The sequence below is a fragment of the Perca fluviatilis genome, chromosome 13 (assembly GCF_010015445.1).
Source record: "Perca fluviatilis chromosome 13, GENO_Pfluv_1.0, whole genome shotgun sequence".
NCBI lineage: Eukaryota > Metazoa > Chordata > Actinopteri > Perciformes > Percidae > Perca > Perca fluviatilis.
This window is the reverse complement of record NC_053124.1, coordinates 22877797-22904407: the sequence shown is the minus strand read 5'-3', so window position 1 is coordinate 22904407 and position 26611 is coordinate 22877797. Positions and strand designations below refer to the sequence as shown.

The following is a 26611-nucleotide window of genomic DNA, read 5'->3' as shown; positions in this document are numbered from 1 at the left end:
GGGTGAACCCTGTCTGGTCATGAGAAATTAAACATGGTAATACACGTTCAAGGCGAAAACATAAAACTTTAGCCAGAATTTTAAAATCAACCTTTAAAAGTGATATTGGTCTATAACTACCGCAAGAAATAGGGTCTTTATCCTTTTTAAGGAGCAAAGAGATAGAGGCCTCGGATAAAGTGGGAGGAAGGGAGCCCACCTTAAAAGAGTCATTGAAAAGCTGTGTTAAAGTAGGAATTAAAAGGGGAGCAAAAGCTTTAAAAAACTCAACAGTAAAGCCGTCAGGGCCAGGAGATTTTCCCGGTTTCATAGAATTAATTGCTACCTGTATCTCAGATTCTGTAATTGGGTCGCCTAGAGTTTTAGCGGTGTTTTCATCTATTGTGGGATATTCAAGAGAGTTGAGAAGATCTAAATGTGTAGTATTATTGGGAGGGCTTTCTGAAGTGTACAGTCTAGTATAATAGTCTGAGAAAACCAGGTTAATTTCAGCTGGTTCCGTAACTAAATCACCTGTTGGGGATCTGATACCAGAAATCCATTTTGAAGTGCTAGCCGATCGAGCCTGGTAGGCCAAGAGCTTACCAGCCTTATCTCCATGCTCAAAAAAATGCTGTCTACATTGCCTGAGCTGTCTCTCTATTAGATCGGTAAACTGAAGGTTGAATTCTGAATGTAATTGAACTCTTTTAGCATAGAGGACAGGTGAAGGAGAGGTGGCATAAGAAGCATCTAACTTAGACAGTTCGTCAGCTAATGTGGCTAGTCTAAGATTTTTGGCTTTCCTTACTTTTGAAGAATATGAAATTACCTGGCCACGAATTAATGCGTAAAGCTATTTTAATCCTGATTAAACCCCTTAAGAGGCTAAAATCATTATATGTGGTGCTGCTAAACTTCTTCCATTACTGTTATGATGTCTTATTTTTATTTTTTTGGGGGGGCATTTTTAGGCCTTTATTTTCACAGGACAGCTGAAGACATGAAAGGGGAGAGAGAGAGAGAGAGAGAGAGAGGGGAATGACATGCAGCAAAGGGCCGCAGGTTGGAGTCGAACCCGTGGCTGCTGCGTCGAGGAGCAAACCTCTATACATGTGCGCCTGCTCTACCAGCTGAGCCAACCCGGCCACCCATTACTGTTGTCTTAACATTATCTTTCATTTGGTCCAGTTTGCTAGTCATGCTCACTGCAGGTCGGACGTTATCAGCACTGCTATGACATGAGAGGCTGAGTGCAAAGCCCAGGGTTTGTTATCCAGCACCATCCATCATGTTAAAGGTCTGCATTGTGGTTTAGCTGCAAAGGAAGGACTGCCTGGAGGGGTCAACGGTAAAAGCCTCCGCTCTGCTGACTGAACAGGGGATAAGACTTTATATACAGTAACTGTGTGTGTGTGTGTGTGTGTGTGTGTGTGTGTGTGTGTGTGTGTGTGTGTGTGTGTGTGTGTGTGTGTGTGTGTGTGTGTGTGTGTGTAAAGAGACTACTGGGTAAAAACTGACGCATGCAGATTGTTCCCTAGTTGGCTGGGGTCAACATAAATCACCAGCTCTCCTGATGGAAGGGGGCAAGACTGCGAGTGGGGATCAATTTTCAGAGAACAGTATTCACTGCATCCTCTCTGGGGAACTCTAGAGGGTTCATGGGAAAATGCCTAATGTGAAGGATGCAGTAATAGAGTTCTTTTGTCCTTTTATTGTTTGCGTATTTGAAGACTGAGCCCATTCATGATGTGATTTTCAATCATAAATAGCAACTGTTAAATATTACTAGTGCTGAAACAATTAAATAATAAATAATCTGGTCTTTTATCAAGCAAAAATGCTAATGCTTGTTCCAGCCAGGTTTGCTGATATAATTGAAAATGTAATATATTTTTGTTTTGCTATGTTGGTTGGACAAAACAATGAATTTCAAAATGTCCCCATGGGCTCTGGTAACTTGGGAATTGCACTTTTCAGTTCCCTGACATTTTATGGACTAAATGATTAATCGAAAACAAAAATAACGTTGATGCTGGTGGCTCTATTTTATCAGATTACAGCATTGAAAATCTGCTTAGAAATATAGGAAATATTGGATTGGATAGAACATAATATAATTCTGCACAATCACATTCATTATTAGTTTCACTTGTTTTAATTTTAAACCAATTGAAAATCCAAATTCAATACCCATTTTGTATAGGCTCAGTTTGCCAGTGCTAGTTCCATAGTATTTAAGAATTTTGGATAGTCACCATGGAAACATTATTTGGTCATGTGACAAGGGCTGGTAAAATTGCCAGAACAGGCAGCCAAGTGACGGTACTCTTATCCAATGGGAATCACAATTGTCAGAATGACAGCACTCTGGCCCAATGGATTGGGGTGGGCGGGGAGGGGAGAAATCAAATTTCAGACAGAGCCGTATCACATGTGGGATACTGGAGTTGACAGGTGATATCTTCAGTCATCACATACAACCCTGATTTGGCAATAGAAAGGAACTGTGTCCATGCTGAGAGTGATGCTTCTTGGTAAAGGCCAGATCAATACTGCAGCTTCTGTAAACACGGATGGAAAGGGAACATTGATTGTGAACACGGGGAATCTCAGGGAAAAGAGGGCGATATATGGAGCAGAAGATGGGACAAAAGATAGCAAAGTAAAGACAACTGCTGTTACCTCAGGCCACTGCACACAAACACGGAAAGGTCAGCCAAAGCCACTCAGTGCCACCCTGGCCCGTGTTGAACTGCAGAACGAGAAATACCGCATTAAGCGGAGTAGACAGGTCAGTTTCTTGAATGTCATACACAATCCTTTCTGGCTACAGGAAATGAAATGTGTCTGCTTCTCTTATTGTGTCTGTCTGGTTTTGAATCTTCCAGCCTGCACTGAGCGAGTCAAAGATTCAATTACGCACTAATTGAATGTGATTCATTAATCACAAAGGGGGAAATGGGGGATTTAATTTCCGCGCCTCGAGCTGTGACTTCTGCTCAAGATGACCGCACTAATTGCTACCTGGAGTAATTTGGAATTGAGCCGGCGGCTTAATGTTGGTAAAATAACAGGCCTTAATGTGCAAGGAGGGCTATTTTAACGAATCTTGCGTGAACATAGCTGTGGTAAATAATATTCTGCAGGCGTTGTTGCATGGGAGGTGAGATATTTGGGTGTTGTGTGTTTTTACGGCAGCTCTCTTTTGCCTCATCTCATCCTCATTCCATTCATTGCCCTCCTCCTTCTCACACATCCTGAAAAGTTTGCGCAACACGGATATAAAAAAAGTTTTACTAGTAAACAAGCTGCGATAATGAAGGCATAAAACAAAATCATGATAATGTTAACGGTGCTTTCTCTATTTCCCTCTCCCCTTTCTTTCTCTCTGGCCCATTACTTTATTAACTCTCTGTCTTTGTTTTCCATGCAGGTACTTTGTGTTGGATCCAGAGTTGGGACAGCTGCAGTACTTCGTCAACGAGCAGGGGAAGAGCCAGAAGCCCCGTGGGTCCCTGCCTTTGATTGGTGCCTCAGTAACCCCGAGTGACGAGGCTCCGCACATGTTCATTGTAAACTCTGTCAATGGAGAGCTGTACAAACTCAAAGGTATGACCTCATGCCGGCCTCAGGTTGACCATATATGGCAAAGTACAAACACTGAGTGGAGTGTGTTTTATGTTGGAGTCACTTGGAGTGCAGTGTGTACACACTGGGGTGTTATGAATGATTTTTTTCCAACCAGTATTTGTGAATGCACTGGACAGCTTGTTATGGAAAGCACAGCGTTTTATTAAAACGTACTGTTTTCATTCACTCTCACCACTCTAATAGCCTTGTTTCCAGTCGCAGCAGGCAGCTGTTTCACGTGAAAAAGCTCTGATAAATCTACTGCACACTACCTGCCCAGCACCAAACAGCTTACAGACAAAGATAGTGACTAGGTTGGTGAAGATAGTGGCTCATTTAACAGCTAAAGAGACATATTTCCCCTCAGGAGTTAATAGAGACCAAAATCGGAGAAAAAAGTAATGTGAATATTGGACTTAGATTCATCAGGTGGACAGAAACGTGACTCCAAATAAATGATTATGTCGCTCCGTGACTGCTGGATGTAGAAAAATGCAACAAAAAGTTTGCTGTATCAACTTTATAAGGTGATAATATGTCAATGTTGTGTTCACAGCTTGTTTCGCTGCCCTTAAGTGGCCAAAAAAATCAATGAATCCAGGTTTAAAGCTGTAGGGATGTTTTATATGGTGAATTGGAGTTTACATATAACTGCACTAGATACAATCTACTATGTTCTGATATGGCCTTCAAAATCAAACTCTTCCTTTTTTTCTGCATTGAGTAATTTGACTTCACTTTTTTTGCTTCAATTTATGCCAAAACAACCTCCAACATCCAAGTACAGTTTTGTGATAAAAATTGTATATTGAGTAAAAAGGAGACATGTTTAGCCAAGGCATTAAATCTACACCAAAGTGAAATATCGCTTTAAGACCCAGTGCCAGACAAAGCTGGTCGCAGTGTTGAAGGCCTTTGCTTTCAGTGACCTGTATCCACTGAAGCGAGAGAAACTCCTTTTTACTGTTGCCCCACTTGAGCCGGTGGAATGTCCCCTTACGCTCTTGATGGGAAGGATATCAGAATAACTTGGCCTATATTCCCTGAATAACTCAGTAATCCATGTGTATTGAACTATGAGGAAACAATGATCCAACACAGAAGAAGTAGTTGAGCTGAGTAGCTCAGAGGCAGAGGTATTTCCATTCCCAACGCCTCAGTGAGGTTCAAGAATCATCAAAAAAAGTCATTGAGCGAGAAAAGCAATCTTTTGATACAGTTTAGCTAAACAAACACAAGCCAGTTTAGAGGTGTGATGGGTGTCAAGACCCCCAACAACAAAAAACAACTTTTAAAATATTCTTTCTCTGAAAATAATTACAGTTTAATACCAGTACTTGTACTCAAAGACCTCACATTGTTCAAACAGCAGGGTACAAATATGCTCACATGTACGTCCTCAACAGTTGGAGATTAAGCTTAGCCGGTATGCTTCAGATCTGGTATGTGTTACCATGGGAATCCCTGAAAGACCACCTTGGGCTTTGAGTAACTTGGCTTGTAAGCTGCGTATCATCTCACTAATGGTCTGTATCTAAAGCTTCAAATGCCACCTTTATTCTCATGTTGATACCTTTTTTCTCTAGAGGGTTTTGAAAAAAATGTCCTTGTCACTAACTGGCGTAAGAAGATACTGGACACACAGAACCTGCAGCTACCTGGAGGCGAGAGTGTTTCAGTGATTCATTAACTCAAAAGTAGTAAAGATCGAAATAAAACATTATTTATTGAGTTTAAAGGTTCATCATTGATGTTGTAAGTGGAAGTTTGGATTTTTTGTCAAGCATTTTTACATAACAATCACAATATTAATCAAAAAGTATCTGGTCTCTCAATGAATTTATAGGTAATTATTGTGTTGGAGCATTACAATGTAGCTTATGCAGCTTTTTATACTAACATTATTAGGGAAAGCATGATAACCAATTTAATTATGATTATTTGCTAGATGATATAAATGTATATAAATGAAGGAAATAACATTGATATATTACTTGTATATACTTGTTTTTTTGTTGTTGTTGAAGGACTTCTCTTTCTGTGTAAATATTGATCCGAACGTAATGTTTTTTTTTTTTTATGAATGCAAGAATGTCTATTTTGATCCATGGATCATGTGATATCTAACTCAGCTGGAAAGTAGCCTGAGAGGTTTTCTGGCTCCATACCAAAGTGTAATTAGTTGAAGCAGAGTAATATAAAGGGAGTATTTCATTATTGGATGTAGGGAGACTGTGCCTTGTGTTTTGCTGCTGAGCAAAGGTGAAGAGCAGTGGGAATTTAATCATGTCTGAATGCACAGATGGCAAATTAAACTATTTATCATACATGTCTCAATGAAACAGTGGGCCAATGAGAGGGTCAAGTTGTGTTCAGCTTTCAAACTGGCTGATTAGATGCCTGACACAATCTTCATTGTGCATCTTCATAATTAAAACATTGGCGTATTTTGATGCAGAAACCCGTTGTTATGGTTCAATATTATACACCTGCTAAGAGCATTCCTCACTATACATCTGCCAAAATATGTATAATATTTGCATCTGTTTTATGTGGTTTTACTTTGTGGCTTTCTTGTCGAGAATAGTTAGAATAGCATTGTGTATCTTGTTTGTTTAATTTGTATAAAACCAGAAATGTAAAGTTTAGATTTTACGGGGGTACTCCAGTCTTAATGCTAAGCTAAGCTAATCGGCTGCTGACATAAGAGTGGCATCAATCTTCTCATCTAACCCTCTTTTCCTAAAGTCATTTATGAGCATACTTTTTGATTGTTTTTTATGTCAGTATTTTTATTTGTACCTAAGTATGTTTTTACTTTAGACATGTGCTTTACTACATTTAGACGGCATTATCAACATAGAACAAATTGTCTCTCATCTCCAGACATCAGAAACTATTTAAAACATTTTTTCCAGATAAAACAATCCCAATACAACAGTGTTCCCCAAAAAGTGACTCTTTCTCTGATGATCTACTTAATACGTTTACCTGAGTCGATTTTTAAGGCAAAATAACGGGAGAAACGGACTCTACCCATTGCTTTTACATTACATTTACTGTAGTATGTTAGGGTGAAGGGAACAAAAATCCAACAAATTCACAAATCATTCTTATATTTTTATCATCAGTAGCAGCAATTCATTTATACACATGGATGTTTCAGGCTCCGCTCTCCTCCATAGTGTTTGTGTACTTTTACTTACTAATGGGTCAAATATCAAAATAAAGTATAAGTACACTTATTCTGCTTAAATATGATAATCAAGTACACTAATAATTGTGAGGTGCAGCAGTCTGAATCACAAGTGAATAAAAGCTATTAAAAGCCAATTAAACCTGAAGTTACAACTGAAATTACAACACATTTTCTCTTAGCATATAATATAGTGATACTGATTTAACCGGGATGCCATTTTGATGAGGAAAGGCTGGTTGCTGTAATTGCTGGGCCACTCTACTTACCTCTCTAGTCCTTGTCAGCTTGTCCATTTTCTTGAAATGTACTTTTAAAGTTCCTCACTTATATAATCTCCCAACACTTTCATTAGATCTAACTGCTGTTCCGAGCATTAATCCTCAGACTTACCATTATCATAACCAATAACATCTTTCGCAATGCTGTAATTAAAATGGGTGTAATTAGACGATGATGCTAATGCTAACGGATATTGACATTTAAATACGACCCACAGACAGTACGAGTGTCTACTGTTGCTCATTTTAAACGGGCAGACGGACCAGCTTCTCATTTCGTTGTTAGTCCCCTCGGTTTTCAGCTCAAACCTCATGCATTCATTTATCACATGAATAGAGCTGTCAGCATGTCTCCTTGAAGTCTGCACCTCTTGTGACACAAAACCAGCTTTGAAATTTTCATCAATATCATAGTTTTCTCCCTGAATGAGAACAGCAGGTCCTGCTCAGCTATATCTGTTGCGTCACCATGCGGACAGGTGCATATTAGCATATGCCACACTGCTCTGCTCAATACAGACAACTAATTATCTTTAATCACAGCTAGGCTTGTGCACATCACAGAGGAAAATATCTGATTTAGACGCTTGCTCACTCTCCGGGTAAGTGGCCTCTTTAGAGTGAGTGATTTCTGTGGATGATGATGACAACAAGGAATAAGTGGGGAAGGTTGTTACATGGTATTTTTGCAGAAAGACATCTTGGCACAGGTGTTTCTGTGTGAATACTCTGTTCTCCCCTGGAGAGGCGAGCAGCTACTAACCAGTGGGAGAGAACGGCGCGAACGCTGTCTCTTCACTTAAAGAAGCCTTTCATAGGTGTTCTCATGACTGCGGCAGATGTCTGAGGTGCGAGTGATTGACAAGTGCAAATTGAATTGTCCATACATTGAAATACTTTCCATCAGCATGTCAAAAAAACACTCCACACTGAACAGAAGAGTTTAAAGTTTCATATGGGGTACGATAAATCTAATGACACTATCCATCCTCGTTATCCAATCACTAAAAGAGCGAGAGCTGCATTCATTTCCACGTTTAAAGCTTTTATTTGGATGAAATTCAAGAGAAAATACAAAAAATACTTCAATAAATCTCAGACAGCCAGAGTTTAAATAAGAGTGGATTAAAGAATTCAGTATGCTACAAATGAACCATGTCGTACGACACATGATACAAAATTCTACCCAAAATGTCAAACACATTCTCTTCTCAAAAGCATTAATGGTGTTGCACTCAGTTGTACGTGTAACAAGTGACCAGCAATTTTGGTAAATGCTGAATTTCCTGCATTTATGTACATTTATATCATCTCACAAATAACAAATAATGAGAAATTGGTTATCATACTTTTTATAATAATGGTTGTATACAGGAAAAAAGGCAACACAAATTGCTGTATTAATGCTTTAACCCTATATCACCTACAGTATAGTTTCACGTGATAAATAATGTTGTTTAAATTGTTAGTTGGATAAATGTTTGACAAAAAATTTAAACTATGTCAACAAAGAACCTTTAAACTTAAAACACAATGCATATACATTTCCCTTCTTAGTTTTTCTAGAGCTTTGCCCTTTACTACATTAGTTTTGATTGCTTGTTGAAGTGTGTTTTTAGGGGGAATTATCTGTGACTAAACACCCAAAAATGTGGAATTGGCGTGGCCTCTATCTGAAATGGCCTGTGATTGGCCAAAGTCCCCCGTCAGGCTGGATTTTCTAAAGCCTGAAAACAACGCCAAGAGGAGGTGCAGAAGTCTAGTTTTTCTCTCAGACTTGAATTGCAATATGCTGAAAGGTTATTATATAATGTTTGCCCAATGATGCCAACAAAAGAAAACTGCCTAGCTGCCCCAGCTTTTCTTCTGTTGGTTCTCCAGCTGGGATTGACCTACAGTCTGAACTCAATGTTATCAGACCCATCTAAGACCTTGTTCTCTTATAATTAGTCAGTGAAATGGGATCAGAAGGATATTATTTTCCAGTCTGACCTGAAGCAGGTCAAGACAAGTAGACAGTCAGCGTCTCCTTCAACTGGAAGGGCTGCAGCTCGCTGTGTTAGTCAGCAAATCTGGGCTTCAATTGGCTATTTGTGTTTAGATTACAGGGTGTATTGTCTCTATGCCAAGGGGAAAAATCCACAAGCATGCATAGAGTATCAAGCTGCTTCCTGTGCGGCTCGCATTTCGGCCAAATGAGTCGCTGCTGTCTCTTGAATACCGAATGTTCAATTTAGCATAGATGAGAAAATGAAAAGGTTCAGATGTGATACACAGCCCTTAGGACATCATTCAGGAGGTAACAGGGTCATATCGCCCTGTAGACAGTCGGCAAGTTATATAATCATTTGGCTACAAATGAGATCACTGACTACCAGCAGGTCGTCCTCACTGATTTTTTCACAGATGCAGCTTAAGGCAGTCACTACATTTAAAAACACTAATAAAACCTTAAAACCTGTAATGGTTATGCATGTTCCCTGATCATTTTATGCAATTTAAATGCATTTAAAGGAGTGGTCGGAAGTTGGATGAGAAGATTGATACCAGTCTCAGTCTGTATAGTGAACATAGCTACACAGCTGCTGCTACTATTACCACTACTGTATACCTAGTATATCTAGCGGCCGGTTAGCTTAGCTTAGCACAAAGACTGGAGGCAAGAGGAAAGCTTATGCTAAGCTGCTGGCTGTAGCTTCATACTGAACCGACAGGAGAGTGGTGTCAATCCAAACCAAATAAGCGTGTTTTCCAAAAGGTCGATCTATTCCTTTAATGTGCATCGATCTGTTGTTTTCAGTTTGTTTTTGTGCCCTATAGACCCATGTCAACTTTTTGGGACAAATGATGCCTTGAGCTTGGGTTAAGCTTGCACGAAAACAACTTTAGTGCCTGCAAGTGCTGTTGGCTAGAGATGCTGCTGCCCCATTTTAAAAAAAAAAAAAAAAAAAAGAAGAAAGAAAAAAAGAAATGAAACCACACTTGAAACCTCATAAACCCACCACCTGCCCTATGTACGTGTGGGTTTGTTTCTCCGCCTCCTATCATGCCACGTTTCCTCAGTAAACCACATCTGGGGTCCAAACACTTTTCGATGTATCGGTTCAGATTGTGTGAACCTGATCTGAACCTGATCTTATGATGTTGGAGCTAAAAAGATTTACAGGAGGCTGCAACTTATATGAAGTTTGTATCGCCAGTACTTGATAATTTGTCCAGATCCTTAACCAGGAGTAAAAAATTAGTCAATCAACAAGCTTGTTAAATTTGAGGATACTGAATATCTTTTGGTTTTGGACTGTTGATAAGTAAAAAACTAGACATTTGAAGACATTACCTTGAGCTCTGGGAAATTAAAAAACAGCATTTTTTTTTTTTAACCAAGTTTCTGACATTTGTTATTTATAGCCTTAAAAATGAATTGATGAATCAAAACTAAAATTACTCACTGTTTATTAATTACCTGTATAACTCCTCCCAGGTTCCTAAAACTCCCAAAATCGTGTAAATCATATGCATCCATCCTCAGATATTACAGTAATTCAGCATTTGCTCTTTTAACTTTATTCCTTGTATTGTGGGGGAAGCCCTGAAAAGGCATTTAGAGAGTAATTTGAAACTAAAATAGTGACCGTTTATTAAATAATCTTCTTACAAAGAGACTCAATTTATTCATTTTTTTTATTATTATCTTGTGATTACTGGCATCTTCTTTCAGCTGATGTTAAGAGCTTTGCATGAACCTAGGGCAATACTTTAAAAGTTCATCTGTGGAAATGGAAGTCATGGTACAATAATAATAATTGAATGGATGTGGCGACACTTTAAAGCAGATGGCTTTCTTATAACTGCACGTTGACCGGAAAGTGAACTCATGTAAGGGTTTATTGCTGATTCTCAATGTCTTGTGTGTATAAAGGAAGTTCAGACTTGTAATTTTATTAATGTATTTTTGTTCTGTGTGTCTTTAGCCTCTGATGCCAAGATGCAGCAGTTTTGGATCAATCAGCTCCAAGCGTGTGCCAGACGTCACTCTGACAGCAGTGCCAAGGTAAAACACACACACACACACACACACACACACACACACACACACACACACACACACACACACACACACACACACACACACACACACACACACACACACACAACATGACTCTGGTCCAAGCTTTTGCTCTATGTTGCGGAAAGCCTCCACATTTCCCTTGAGATTACTGTGTTGCTGTGTGTCTGTTTTATAAACCTGACAAGATTCCAATTTCAGTAAACTCAGGTCAGTTTCATGAGTTCAACAATTTGTCAGTCTGCATGCAGATGCAGGTCCTCCACCAGCTGAAAACCCTCTGTACAGTCCCGAAAAGTCCAGGCCCTCTCTTTCTTTCTGTTCTGCTTTTAGTCAATTGGCTTTTTTTAGTGAGTCTAAAAGTGACAGATATTATTTTCCCATGGCATTTTTCAATTGAAATTCAACATTCCCTCTAGAGTTTTAACATTCTTTCTCCTCCTGTCATTATCATCATCTTGGCCTCCTAAAATTACTTGTTTTCTCTATAAAGGTTGCATCAGCAAGAGGCTGCTGCAACCTGCCCCCTGCACCTGCATCTCTGTAAGTTCAAACTTAGCCTAGTTCCAACACACATGTTTACAAACTGGACATTTACACTCCACACAAACTAGTTGTTTCTTAATATTTACACCCAGTAACGGTGTAACTGTTGCTAGCTAACTGGTCAAATCAATCGATCTAACCGATCTTCAACAAACGCTGTAGCTTTATATTGTGGACATTTGCCAAACAGCAGTGACATAACTTAATAAAAGCTGATGCTGAATAGTGAATTATTTAACCTCTCAGAAAGCTAATAGGCTGTGGATTCACGTCAAGGTATTTTGATGAATTAACTTGTATTAAGATGAAACAAGTTGAAACAGATGTTAAAAGTTTTTTTTACATGAAAGTAACCGTACTGAGTCAACTCAATTGGGGGATTTTGGTCTCAATACAATTTATGTAACATAATTTTCTTTCATGTGTTATTGAGAGATTTCCTTCATTTTCTGACTCCCTCTTCACTCTCTCCCTATGAACACAAACGCAAAGTACATCCACAGTTGCAGACCTTAATAAATGTCAGCAAAATAAATGCCATGTCTCTGCAGACAACAAGTAATGCTTCCTAATTAATGAAATCAGTCTGTATGTTTTCTTTCTTTCAAATTGAGCACCCCACTTAAAAAAAACTAAAATTTAGTGAAAATAGTCAACAAGATGCAGAAAAAGAAAGAACAAAAGTGAAGATGGATGCATTTAAAATAAATAAATAAGAAAGCATTTTTGAGATGAAAAACCCCAAGACGGACACTCCTTGCAGAACTGAGCTTCCAAGTGTCATGTGTAACTTCTCCTGCTTGTCTAAATCGAGAATATTTTTAGCACTTCCAATTGACAGAAGACTTAACGATTTAGGGAAAAATGGCAGCACACTCATGCTGCTTTATCTGAGGATGAGAGTGTCACAAAATACCACTGCTTTCACTTTATCTTCATGTCTCTGTGGGCTCATTTCTAAAAGATTACTGTGATGGGTGTAGTAGAACTACCTTTTATCCACAACCACACCTTTTTTAATATCATGGATTAATATTTGGGCATTTTTGCAGGGTTTTAGCGTAGACTTCCAGGGATTAATTGTTGTATGTGTGGGTGATGTCTGTATTTATTGTGGGGTGTATCCCCATTCGCCTGATCTAGTGGAGAATGAGGCAAGAAGTAATCCAAACTTTATTATTTCTTTGGCAAACTTTTGGTATTAAAGTTGATTTTGTACATGAAAGCTCTGAAGGTGTTTTTGCTCTTGCTCTTTGCTGCAGCTGTGAATGAACAAGCTGATGTTGGGATGTTTGAAATATGTTTTGAGCCAAGTTCTTAAGTGACTGATTTCATAACACTGATGTTTACTAGTCAACGGCTTTTCCAAAAATGTGAGGGGCATTTCCAGTGTTGTGAAATGTTGCATTCGTGTATTTGTTCATCATTGTGAAAACTTGAATCGAATGCAATTCAAAACTGACCTTCCATAAATCCTGGAGTTGTGAAGTTCATAAAGTTTTGTTTTTTTTGATGGTGTAAGAGAGGTGTTGAGTCAACTCTATGGTAATGTTAAGGCTGTACTTAAGAGGTTTTGTTGTATTAGATTGCATTAAATTGAAAGGTGTGCAGGAGAAAATTGTAAATGTTTACAAGCCAAGATGTTTTACAAATTAGCTTCTTTAAAGCTGGTGATTCTAGCTTAAAGCATAATGTCCATGACTGCCAACTGTGCCAAACAGTGATTATATTTGTTGACTTGGTGGATGAAACTCTCATTGTACAGTAAATCTGTCCAGGACTGAAGGAATTTCATGGTGAATTGTAGGCGTGGGATTGTTTATAGTGTTGCAGTCAGTCTGGTGTCTTTAGAGAAGTTGCCGTGGTTAGCTGATAGAAAGGGTCAGACTGACATGTAAACATGAGGGGGGTGTTTGTGGACGCCGATTTAACCCAGTATTGCAGGGACTGGTGGGAGACACGGAAAACACTATTGGGAGAGAAAGACGGTTTATGATTGAGGAGACGTTTTCTTGTTTTCCAAGAACACATTTGTAAATACACCTTTTTTAAAACCTGAACTACACACCAAAGAGCGGGCTGGCAGAAAAGTCAACGAGAGATGCTGGAGCTTTTCCTAGCACACAAGCAGGCTGTCGCTCCCGATGACCGACGCTAGCTGGCCCGTCTCCAAGAACGCGAAACCACACAGTGGCTGGGTGAGTCAGTTTAACACAGCACAACCCCTCTTAGGTAGGAAAAATATACACTCATCCAGGCCATCTTAGGTCTCATTCTCACGTTAAACGCAACACGCAGGGAGAGGAGACCAGTACCATTAATGTTACGTGCTTGGCTAGCCTTTTGTAGCGGTGTGTTCTTTGTGGTACAATCCCAGGTTTGCTTTGGCTTTGCAACAACAGCCTGTATGATATAAACATCTGCTACATTTTGCAGACAAACGTCACTGTCAAAAGAAAACAAAAAAGTGTGAATGTCGTGGTTATCTTACCTAAATCTGTGATAAATATTTTTTCAAAAACTAACAGACTGTTGAACAGTATATAGGAGGAACGCTTCTTTTGTACTTATCAAACCATTCAGCACCTTCCCTGGTGCCTTGCATTGGAGCATAATCGTTCATCATGTTTCTTTTTCCATTAATCTGTTTGTATGTGTGAATTTGGTTTCAGGTGAGGAAGCTGAAGGGCTCCGATGAACACTTGAGTGTGGAAAGAGCAGGAGTAGGCCAGGAGGTGCTGGTGAGTCAAACACACCCGTCACTTAGCACTTAAGATGCACTATACTTCCTGTTTGACAAAGATATAGTTTCACCTTCAAACAGTAGAAAAGACAGAAAACTGCAACATCTGTCCTGCAGTGTACATTTTCTTTCCCATGCTTTTCCCCACAGACACATTTGTCTTTTTTTTAAACAATTAAATACAGCAGCCTCAATATGCTGCCTCATAACCGGCTCGCTTATTCAACATGTAGCTCTTCACCACTTCAAACTGCTGCACAGCTGGAGCAAAGGGAAAGTCCAATTACTCTGCTCAGCCGTGATGAGAAAAGCAGTCAAAACACAAGAGAAAATTGGATAAGCATGGAAAGGTGGAAGGAGGAAGACAGTCTATCTCTCTTTTTCCTTCTGCCCTGCGGATCTGAACAGGCGTTTTGTTCCCGTTCGTTGACTTTGGGGCATTGCCACTGCAGCAGCTGTTATTACTGTACCCACTGTTGTGGTCTAATCCTTCCCTGGGCTACACTGTCTGCCTCTCAGATCGTTATCGCAGCTACTCCAGCAATGCGACAGCCAGCAGTGGAGGCTCTGCAACATCTCTGATAACAGAAAAGGTTTTGCAGATTTATTACCCAAAAATGGCCAGGACAGGGTTCATTGTCCTGATCTTTATTAGAAACTACTAAAAAAAGACCTCACCCATTTTATACTGTTGATCGATACAGATTCAGTAAATATTTGTCTAACTTGCTTTATGGAGGCTTTTGTTTTGAAGTTGATGAGGTAGAAGAACAAATACAGTATGAGGTTAAGTGTTTTGGTATTTTAGTTTTTCCTCAGCGTAGATAGTACATTACTTGTTTTTAATAGACCTAGGCGGTGGACAAAATAGCAGGAACACCTAAAGATATTGTTAAATTGTAAAATTGTATAACAAATTGTAACCTCATAAATTGCCATTGGGCTGAAGCAAAACTTCTCTGATCTCTCTCTATAATCCCAACACACAAATAAGCCTTGATATGAGTAAGAAAATTGCCACTTTTCCACACAAAAGAAAACGCAAATGAATGTGTGTTTCCATTATCAACTACTGTTGTGCGACTATTAGGAGTTGGTTCATTGAGATAAACAGCTGGTGGTGCTCATTCTTCAGCTGGGTGCCATCAATTATTTCAGGAGAGGCAACAAGATGATGTGATTAAAAGAGCTCCAATCAAACCTGAAACAATGGAAAACAATGAAGAATATGTGATTTGTTTCATGTATTAATTTGAGGAAGGTTTTTTTCTCCTCATCGCTCCACACAGATTGGATGTTCTTATCTCTTCAGTGGATGCATAAACACATGCTTCATGTACGACATGATTAATTCACAGAATCTGTTTCCGTTGCATTTTGCTTTTGTCGATACGCCAACTTTTCTACCTCAGCGCCTAGCATGACAACTTTTTGCGCTTTTTAAAAAGGTTCAATTTACACTCAGATTTTTTTATGCACAAATTGTGGATGTGGATGGAATAGCACCTAATGAAAGAGAGACAAAGAAAAGTTAGATTGCCGCTTTATGCAGTTAGCCATAATCGCTGACTTCTTGTTTTATAATTTAGTTGTTAATCATTCTTGCTGGTCCACAATTTGTAAAGACAAAACTGTCGGAGGCTTGCGCAGGTTGTTTCCGATACACCTTGTTTTGCGCTGGTACTCGTTTTCCTGAATCTCTACAACGCAGGTATCCAGTGTAAAGTTAGCATGACCCATAGATAGGGCTGGGTATCGTTCAGAATCTTTCGATCCGGTGCCAATTTTGATACCTCAGTTTCGATACCGATTCCTAACGATACTTTTTTCGATACCATATGTTTTAAAATCCATTTCAACATCAACAAAAATACATTAAACACAAAGCTTTTATTTTCCACCTTAATTCAGAATTCCACCTTAACAATCAAAAGAGTTATCAAAATTAAAAAATTCTGGTAAAACTGCTCACTCAGAGTAACATTAATAAAAGTGCATTGCCTTGCAAGCTCAGCCTGTCAGTCAGTCATCAGGGCAGAGAAACCACCGTTATGGCTGCTTGTAAGAGGAAGTGTAACGTCAACAGCACCGCGACCGCTTTCGGCTCGCCATTAATAGGCTCGTTCGAGATGAACTGCGCCTCGCCTGTAAAGTAGACGAGAGCAGGCGGCAGCAGCAGGGGGCGGTGACAAAAGTCCGCTCTCAAATCGGACAGTTTTCCAGCTGATTCCAGCAGCTGACAGCAGCCTTCAGGCTCAACAGGAAGTGACACAAACACTGTGGTCCGAATTCCGATTTAATAAAATGTTATCAGACCCATATATCAGCTCCTACACAGTCTCCAGTTGATTTTATTATGACAGAGTAGCTGTCAGTATGCTCTACATGCGATCTGTTGCTGATTTTAATTAACAACAGATTGTAGATGATCCGTAACCTGAACAGATTTAGTCTCTCTGACATCTAAACGTAACTATCAGCCACACAACAGGTGTTCTGTACAGAATAAGCCTTTAAATCAGACAAATAGCAGTTAAAATCCCTCCGATTCAAAATCAATGAAAAGTTTATATAAAACGTCGTCATGTTGAGTCGATTCTGAACCAATCAGCTGTTCGATCAGCTGAGAGACCGGCGTTTCCCAGCATGCCCTGGGTCCGCCTGCGTCCGCCTGGCTCTTGCAGTTGGTGAAAAGCAACTGCGCTACCTGCGTCTCAGAACTGCGGCCGCCTTGGTCTCGTGAGATTATCGTTGCCCACGTGTGCATGACGTCAGAGCAAGTCGGGATCAAGTCGGACACAAATCTAACCGGCATGCATTGGGCGCCGATCGCCGGTGATCGATTCTGCGCAGATCTGGCTCATCTCGAACGAGCCTAATATCATACCGCAGCAAACGCTGTCTGCGTGAAGTTTTAAAAAACTGTAACCACACTTGAAACCAACCGTGACTCTCTGTGACTTCAACAAAACTGCAGTCCGTTTACTCCGTCCGCACCTCTCCGTGTGCGTTTGTGTGTCGGTCGGAGCTCCGCTCTGTGTCAATATGCAGAGAGGACAGATAAGCTTGCGCTTACGTGCTCAGACGCTTTTGGAACCGAAATTTGGCACCGAAAGATAAAGAATTTTTTTTTTTACCATAAAAGTATCGATGTTCGGTACCCAACCCTACCCATAGAGCCACAATGGCCGCATTTATACGCCAGGTTGAAATAAATTGGAATTATCCTTTAAAGCATGATAAGATCCGATTGTTTATGATGCACCTGTTGAGTGATATCAGCGAGTGAAATCTGAAACTGAACTCTAAATCCAAACCTAAACTGTTGGTATCTATGTCAGAACTCCCGGTAAATATAAATCTAGCTTCAGTTGGTTTCACACAGATTTCATGATAGTGAACATCTACATTTCCATGACAACTGGGCCAACTCCATCAGCTGATATGATTAAAAACGGTCCATTATGTAGCTATTCATGATGATGAAATTTTGTCAACTGCTGTCTTCAAAGTCAAGAATGAACTTTGAAACTCAGCCAAAGAATCTAGTGCTACTGTATTTCATCACATTTATCTTATATTTCCTTTTATTTAACTATACTGGTTAGGTTTCCATTGCCAGCACCTGCTTTGTTAATAATTTGGTGGAACTAAGAAGTACATAATCTCCTCAAAGCTAGAGTCCGAATCATTTGATCCACTGTATACAGTGGTATGCAAAAGTTTGGGCACCCCTGTGAATTTTCATGATTTTCCTTTTTATAAATCATTTGTTGTCTGGATAAGAAATTTCAGTTAAATCTATCATATAGGAGACAAACACAGTGATATTTGAGAAGTGAAATAAAGTTTATATGATTTAAGGAAAGTGTGCAAGAATTATTTAAACTAAACTAGGCAAAGAATAATTAACTCAATATTTTGTGCATCCTCCTTTTGCATAAATAACAGACTCTAAACGCTTTCTATAGCTTCCAATTAGAGTTTGGATTCTGGCGGAAGGTATTTTGGACCATTCTTCTTTACAAAACATCTCCAGTTCAGTCAGGTTTGATGGTTTCCGAGCATGGACAGCCCGCTTTAAATCGCACCACAAATTTTCAATAATATTCAGGTCTGGGGACTGAGATGGCCATTCCAGAACGTTGTACTTGTTCCTCTACATGAATGCCTTAGTAGAATTTGAGCAGTGTTTAGGGTCGTTGTCTTGTTGAAAGATCCAGACCCGGCGCAACTTCAATTTTGTCACTGATTCCTGGACATTGTTCTCCAGAATCTTCTGATATTGAGTGGAATCCATGCGACCCTCAGCTTTAACAAGATTCCCAGTCCCTGCACTGGCCACACAGCCCCACAGCATGATGGAACCGCCACCAAATTTTACTGTAGGTAGCTGTAAGTGTTTTTCTTGGAATGCTGTGTTCTTTTTCCGCCATGCATAACGCCCCTTGTTTTGCCAAAATAACTCTATTTTAGTTTCATCAGTCCACAGCACCTTATTCCAAAATGAAGCTGGCTTGTCCAAATGTGCTTTAGCATACTTCAAGCGACACCGTTTGTGGCGTGTGCAGAGAAAAGGCTTTTTCCGCATTACTTGTCCATGCAGCATCTCCTTGTGTAAAGTGCGCTGAATAGTTGAACGATGCACGGTGACACCATCTGCAGCAAGATGAGGTTGTAGGTCTTTGGAGCTGGTCTGTGGGTTGACTGTGACTGTTCTCACCATCCTGCACCTCTGCTTATCTGAGATTTTTCTTGGTCTGCCACTTCGGGCCTTAACTAGAACTGTGCCTCTGGTCTTCCAATTCCTCACAATGTTCCTCACAGTTGAAACTGAGAGCTTAAATCTCTGAGACCGCTTTCTGTATCCTTCCCCTAAACCATGATGTTGAATAATCTTTGTTTTCAGGTCATCTGAGAGTTGTTTTGAGGCTCCCATGTTTCCACTCTTCAGAGAAGATGCAAAGAGGAGAAATACTTACAATTGGCCTCCTTAAATACCCTTTCTCATGATTGGATTCACCTGTGTATGGAGGTCAAGGGTCACTGAGGTTACCAAACCAATTTTGAGTTCTAATAATTAGTGCTAAAGGTATTGAAATCAATAAAATGACAAGGGTACCTAAATTTATGCACATGCCTAGTTTAGTTTAAATAATTCTTGCACACTTTCCATAAATCATACAAACTTTATTTCACTTCTCAAATATCACTGTGTTTGTCTTCTATATGATATATTTAACTGAAATTTCTTATCCAGACAACCAATGATTTATAAAGGAAAATCATGAAAATTTACAGGGGTGCCAACACTTTTGCATACCACTGTGCGTAAGAAAAAAACATGGTAATTTTCTGCCTCTGTGCAGCCACATTGACAGTTTACATTACCGACATCACCACATTGACAGTGTAAGAAAGCTCCTTGTTCAACAAAGCAGAACATTTTTATCTCTGTGGCTGGAGCTTTCTATAGATTCTCATCAGGACAAGTAGGAGAGTTTGGCTCTGATAGATTGGTGGCACTGCAATGCACATTATCCATTTCCTCTGTCCAATTGTCCAGTTACAGTGGTTGTTCTGGTAGCTGCTTTCAAAGTCTAACTTAATTGTCCTGGTGTCAGAGTTTCAGTTATATCCAGTTAAGAGAAAGATAAGAGGCCCCCAAATGAGTTTTTTTATGCTTCCGCACAGCCTGTGAAAGCATCGCTGGTAGATTTTAAATGCAATACAGTACAATATAAAGCTATCCAGTACAGCAACACACAGGGCTGTAGCCCGTTTTTTTTGAAATACTGAGGTCACAAGTCCAAATTATCCTATCAGTATTACGCCTAAACATTTACTGAATGGCCAGTAAGATATGTCAGACCAACTTTACACTCATCTGGACCTTCTCTCATTTTATACACAACCTCTAGTTGTAGTTTTAGTTAAAAACTGCAGTTCTGACTTGTATTTTCCCATTGGTAAAACATTCTGCTATATTTCCACATCGACAATTACCACCTAAACTGCTTTAGTTTAGACTTTATTTATAAATCTTTTTGAAGGTGAGTTCCAAATACAAACTATTCTTTATTATTTGATTAATTTTGGGTACATGGTTAAAGTATTGTGTTATTCAAGTAGCGTCCTCCTCCGGCATCTCCACGTAGCTAGCAGAACAGTAGGTTGACTGCCTCCCCTTTCTCAAGCATAATAGACATTTCTGTTTATCAAATGGGTAGAAATAACAGGAAAATGCATAGATTTCTGTCAAATAAGGTAACACAGACATTTCCTTTACTTTAGGCGGACCAATCGTGCTTACTGTCGTGCGTAGTCATCCCTTAAAGGCTCTTCCTAAACCAGGAAAAACCCTGCTTAGTATGAATGTTAATATGCACAGCCCATGTGTAACTACATGCAACTCCTGGCAGGAAGGGCACTAAGAGTCACACCGTGGACTTTGACTGGGACTGATAATGTTGTTTACTTTCTGCTTGAATAAAGTGTGTGTGTGTGTGTGTGTGTGTGTGTGTGTGTGTGTGTGTGTGTGTGTGTGTGTGTGTGTGTGTGTGTGTGTGTGTGTGTGTGTGTGTGTGTGTGTGTGTGTGTGTGTGTGTGTGTGTGTGTGTGTGTGTGTGTGTGTGTGTGTGTGTGTGTGTGTGTGTGTGTGTGTGTGTCTTTAAACCAAGTTCCTGCTACAGTAGGAATATGATTATATGGCAATACATTGAAAATCATGAAATTCACCTAAAATAGTCATATTTGTGTATGTGTATATGTAGTTAAAAACTATTTCATACCCTCCTAACCATGGTTATCACTGAATAGCTAATTGTGTGTAATTAGCGTTGTTCCCTGTAGTGCAGAAAATGACATGTCAGCAGCTGACCGTTGCACCAGCTACCCACGCTGCCTCTCACAGGGCCAAGTCCGCCCACGGTCGAGTGACAGCAGAGCACCTGTGAAGCAGCAAGCGTCAGGACTTCTTTTACCCATGAGCTTAGTCTGTCAAGCAGAGTTCACATCTTGCCTCTTCATGTTTATGTCATGATTAGAAGACTGGAGTCCCAATCACGGTCCTAAATTACCAAGGCCTTAAATTTATATTATGGCTGTATTTTCAAATTTGGTTTGTAAGGGTAGACGTCACCGCAGTGGTGTATGTGTCCTCTATGGTGTCTGTATTGCTTTCTTTATTGAACCGTTGCAATGTTTTTCATATTCTTTCTGACTCTGCTGTGTAGTGACTCCAATATAAATCTGAAGGTCACAAGATTACTGCAGAAATCTTCTTAACAAATCATTTGTTCCCGTATCTGAAGTCATAAAAGTCCTTAAAGTTAAACAAAGTTAAACTTTTCTACTCTTTACTATTTCCAATGTAAATCAATGTGTTTCAAGTACTTCTTTATTTTTCTTCATTCCAGCCTGCTGGCCTCTTCTTTCTTGTTTTTAAAACATGATCTATATACAGTATATGTATACACGTGATTCATATGCACACTCACTTTTCATTCTTGCTCATTTAGGTCTAAAATGCTAAATTTACTGTCCGGCTTAAGACCCGAGGTGATCATGCTTTTGATCAGATAAAGACATACCGGTTTAGACAGGCGTTTGGTTGACCGATATGCACCTGGTCTGCACATTATGTTTCTTTTGTCTACCCTTGTAAAAACATACGTCTGTAAAGCCATACTATACTGACCATATTTCTGATAGAGCTTTAGTTTGATCATATAAAGTCCAATTTAGGCATTACCACCCCTATATTTAGCATGTTCCTCTGTGCTTGATACTTTTCCTTCCATCACTCCTCCCCCCCCTTCCTTTTTCTCTATGCATTTTCTTGGTCGGACATCTTCTTTCCGTTCCAGTTTACTGAAATGCTTGGGGCTTTGTGCCAGTTTTGAAAGACGAAACCTCAGCGTGTCTTATCTGTTCGCACTCCTGAAATGCTGTTTCCTTTTCTGCATACTCACGCCTCGTGGCTTAGCCTTTTTCACAATACAACAGTGTTCTCTCCTGTAAGCTGATTATTGACACACAAGGACCTGCCCACCATAACCACCTCTATTTAGTGTTTGCATCGAATCACAAAGAAAATGCTCTTATTTTTGTCGCTGTGGTGTTTTTATATGCAGTTTTATCCTTAAAAAAAAACTACTCAAAGGAGCAGAATAACAAGCAATTCATGCTTAGTCGTGTATGTGAGTGTTACATCATCATGTTATTCATAGGTTTGATGTCCTGGGTTAACTCATAGCGAGCAGCATCACTGCAAAAACAATGGTTTCCCTTTCAGTGAGTGAGTGTCCTGGGGTGGAAGTTGTTTATTTGATCTTTGATCTATTTTATTTTCACTGCTGCTGTGACCAGACCTCTGTGCTCTTCTGAGGGATACATTGCTGGTGCCTTGTCTCTCTGCGCTGCTGTACACTAATGCAGAGTAAAGACAGAAGAGAGAGCTAGTGGTCTGACATGGCTGCCTGTGTGAGCACAGAGGTCAGTGAACTGAAGAGACAAGAGGAACAGAGGGAAGGCGAAGGAGGCATCAAAATGAAGAATGTGATGTGACTTTAGCTCCAGCACAGAGAACAAAAACAAAACAAAAAACAAATGATGACTACCTTTTTTTTTTTTATATACTTTTGAATTCACAAACCTGGTCATGGCACCTACACAAACTATTGGGTTCTCTGAAAAAACATGCCTTTCCACCTCCCTACACACGTTCTATATGAAACCTGTTAATTATAATAATTTATTTAAAAGTATAAATAATCCAAAATACACAAGAATGTTGATCAAATAACAGCAGTAACACATTCATGCACACAGATTCAAGCAAGTAAATTACTATTAATAAATAAATAAATGCAAATACATTAACATAAACATGTGCAACAATTTACAAGCTTGTTCCAGCTTCTTGTGGGGATTTGCTTTTTTCACTGATTCTTGGATGACTTGATTCAAAAAAAAAAAGGACAAAAAATGGCATATTTAAAATGTTATTGTTTTACTGTAAAATGTTTGACGTGTTGGTGTGAGTGAAATGGCTAAGTAAGCTACCTCATGGATACAGTACAGGAACTTCTTTCACAGTCTTCTCTCAAATACGGGTCATTTTCCTCTGGTAATCTAAGAAACACGGAAACAGATAAAATGCCTCAAGGCTAAAACTGAGTCACATCTGTTAAGTGAAAAGTTTCAGTTTTGTCAAACTCTGACAAATATATAATAGCCAATAGCCAGTTATTTGTTTCCACAACATTTATAGTATAAATGTGATCAAAATCTGCGGAAAATTCAGCGGATTTTTTTGCAGTCATAGATTCTTTGTGGCCCTGGTTATAAGCTGTACAGCATTAGCAGAAAACCTTTCATTTTAGTAACTTTGAGTAAGTAAGTAAGTAAAATGAGGAAAAACCAAACACCACCCAGCTTTATTGGTTTACAGGTATTGCCAATGTTAGCTAGCATTAACTTTATTAACGTTTGCTACTGTCTTTAAGAAGTTTTTTTTTATAAAAGCTGAGGGAAGGCATAGGCTACTCATGGAGCTCTTTCTACATTACTATATGCTGCTTAGTGCGTTGTGACCCACTTGGTTTATTCCAATGACTTTAAACTGACATGCAGGTTTTATCTTATTTTGCTTATACCAAAGAAGCTGAGAAAATAAACGTTTCTGTACAAAAAGCTTATTTGATTGGGGGAATAGAAACCCTGGCATTCCTTATTGAAACTTTATTTATGAGATAGTTTTTAGGAGCATGCTCTTCCTTTACATTACCATGCTCCTTTCACATTTGAATTCCCACACTACTCTCTCTCTTTCCCTTTCTGTGCCACCCCCTGCTTCCCCCCAGGGCTCCTCAACCTCTGGTCGGACCCGTAGCTTCTCCCTCCTCCCCCACCTAACCCCATCTTCATCTCCGGGTTCTCAGAGGCACCTGAGCAACGCGGCCTCACCCAGCAACATCGTCACCATCACCCACCACAAATCTCCGGCTGCAGCTCGGCGGGCCATGAATATGTACCCGGGACGGCTGCTGGAGGTCAAAGAGGTGGGTGTCAAAGGCATAACAACATTTTTTACCCTTTGGCCTTGAGACTTGAAGTGGAGATAGATTTGCCAAGACAACATGAGTTTAATTTAGTTTCATTACAACTTTGGTCGTATTTTCATAGTTTTGGTCATCATTTGAATCACTATCAACACAACTAAGTCAAGTTTGGTAGATCAAAATTTAGGCAAGGGTCAAGTGACTGACGGCGGTAGCCGAGCTAGCCGAACCACCAGCGAGCTAATCTGCTAGTTTCTTTCATCATTTTTAAATTTTAGCATTTTTGCAATGACACAGTGAAAATGTGCTTTTTTTTGTCTAAACTAAATCATGTGAAAGAATACAAAAAATACACAGCAGGTTGATTAACAAGCTTTACCATGTTTTTCCCCTCTCTAAAGATTTTTTAAGAGCAGTTATGTGATGTGCTTCTTCTCTCAGATTTCTTACACCATAAGTGGACAAGCTAACAAGGCTACTGAAAACTAGCTTACTGACACCTTCACATGTCTTCATGTCATCATGTGAACCTTGCTTTGCAGTTTGTAGTAGTCCCTTGAGTCGCCCAAGATTGGATACTTTTATGGTTTGAATTTTTCGAATATGTTTAAAACCTGGGGGGTTGTTTAAAACCTGTATAATCGTATGCCTGCTGGATGTTGATGCGTTCCCAGATCTTAGCAATTGACTTTTTGTTATTACAAATAGGTGGACAGTTTAAGTCAGAATAAACTAGATTTATCTTTAAAGGTAGAATATGTATAGTATCGCTAAAGTTAGGATCCTCCTCCCCAGCTCAGAGCCAAAAAGAGAACGAAGCGGTGGTCGAGCGAGCTAGAAAGTGAATGAAGAGAGGGAGCGCGGTTCGACGCAGACTGGGACAAAAAATTGGCCCTGGCATTTTTGGCCTGCAGACAGTCCTCTTTAAATATGCGTGCATTCTATGATATGAGTTGCCTAGTGTTCAGTGTTCATGTGATCGTTTTGGATCCTTCAAGAGGGGTCTCAAGACTTATCTGTTGATCTTACACTTAAATAATTCATTCATTCTTAGAGTTATGATTTTTATATTTATGGTATTTTTGTTATTTTTTATTATTGATATTTTATATTGTATTGTCATTATTGTTTTTTATTACTATTTTGCTGGACAAAAGTGTCTGCTAAATACAATAACCATAACCCTTCCCAAAAGTTACAATAAAGCTGAGAATATATGCTCTGGAAAAGAGATAATTAAGCAATTCAAGGAACACTGATGCTTGTATCACCACTGATTTTATAGATCCCAAAGACTTTTCAGCTACCCAACAGGCTAACCGCTAGCATTTTCAATGTAAGCTTAAGAAGTTAGGTTACCTGACAGCCACTAACTTTAATGTTACAGCCAAACTGCTTGTTGTCGTTATGACGTGAGGCGCACATAGCGCACACACACACACACACACACACACACACACACACACACACACACACACACACACACACACACACACACACACACACACACACACACACACCATGACTCTGGTCCAAGCTTTTGCTCTATGTTGCGGAAAGCCTCCACATTTCCCTTGAGATTACTGTGTTGCTGTGTGTCTGTTTTATAAACGTGACAAGATTCCAATTTCAGTAAACTCAGGTCAGTTTCATGAGTTCAACAATTTGTCAGTCTGCATGCAGATGCAGGTCCTCCACCAGCTGAAAACCCTCTGTACAGTCCCGAAAAGTCCAGGCCCTCTCTTCTTTCTGTTCTGCTTTTTAGTCAATTGGCTTTTTTAGTGAGTCTAAAAGTGACAGATATTATTTTCCCATGGCATTTTTCAATTGAAATTCAACATTCCCTCTAGAGTTTTAACATTCTTTCTCCTCCTGTCATTATCATCATCTTGGCCTCCTAAAATTACTTGTTTTCTCTATAAAGGTTGCATCAGCAAGAGGCTGCTGCAACCTGCCCCCTGCACCTGCATCTCTGTAAGTTCAAACTTAGCCTAGTTCCAACACACATGTTTACAAACTGGACATTTACACTCCACACAAACTAGTTGTTTCTTAATATTTACACCCAGTAACGGTGTAACTGTTGCTAGCTAACTGGTCAAA

The 26611-nt window shown here is 39.5% G+C and overlaps 1 protein-coding gene across 1 annotated transcript in view; it reads left to right on the top strand.

The window, feature by feature from the left end:
- LOC120571147 (oxysterol-binding protein-related protein 10) overlaps window positions 1-26611 on the top strand; it is a 106356-nt gene that overhangs the window by 10729 nt on the left and 69016 nt on the right. Inside the window, 4 exon segments of the mRNA XM_039819873.1 lie at window positions 3416-3591; window positions 11061-11140; window positions 14374-14442; window positions 24311-24508. Coding sequence (XP_039675807.1) covers window positions 3416-3591; window positions 11061-11140; window positions 14374-14442; window positions 24311-24508 — 523 coding nt within the window.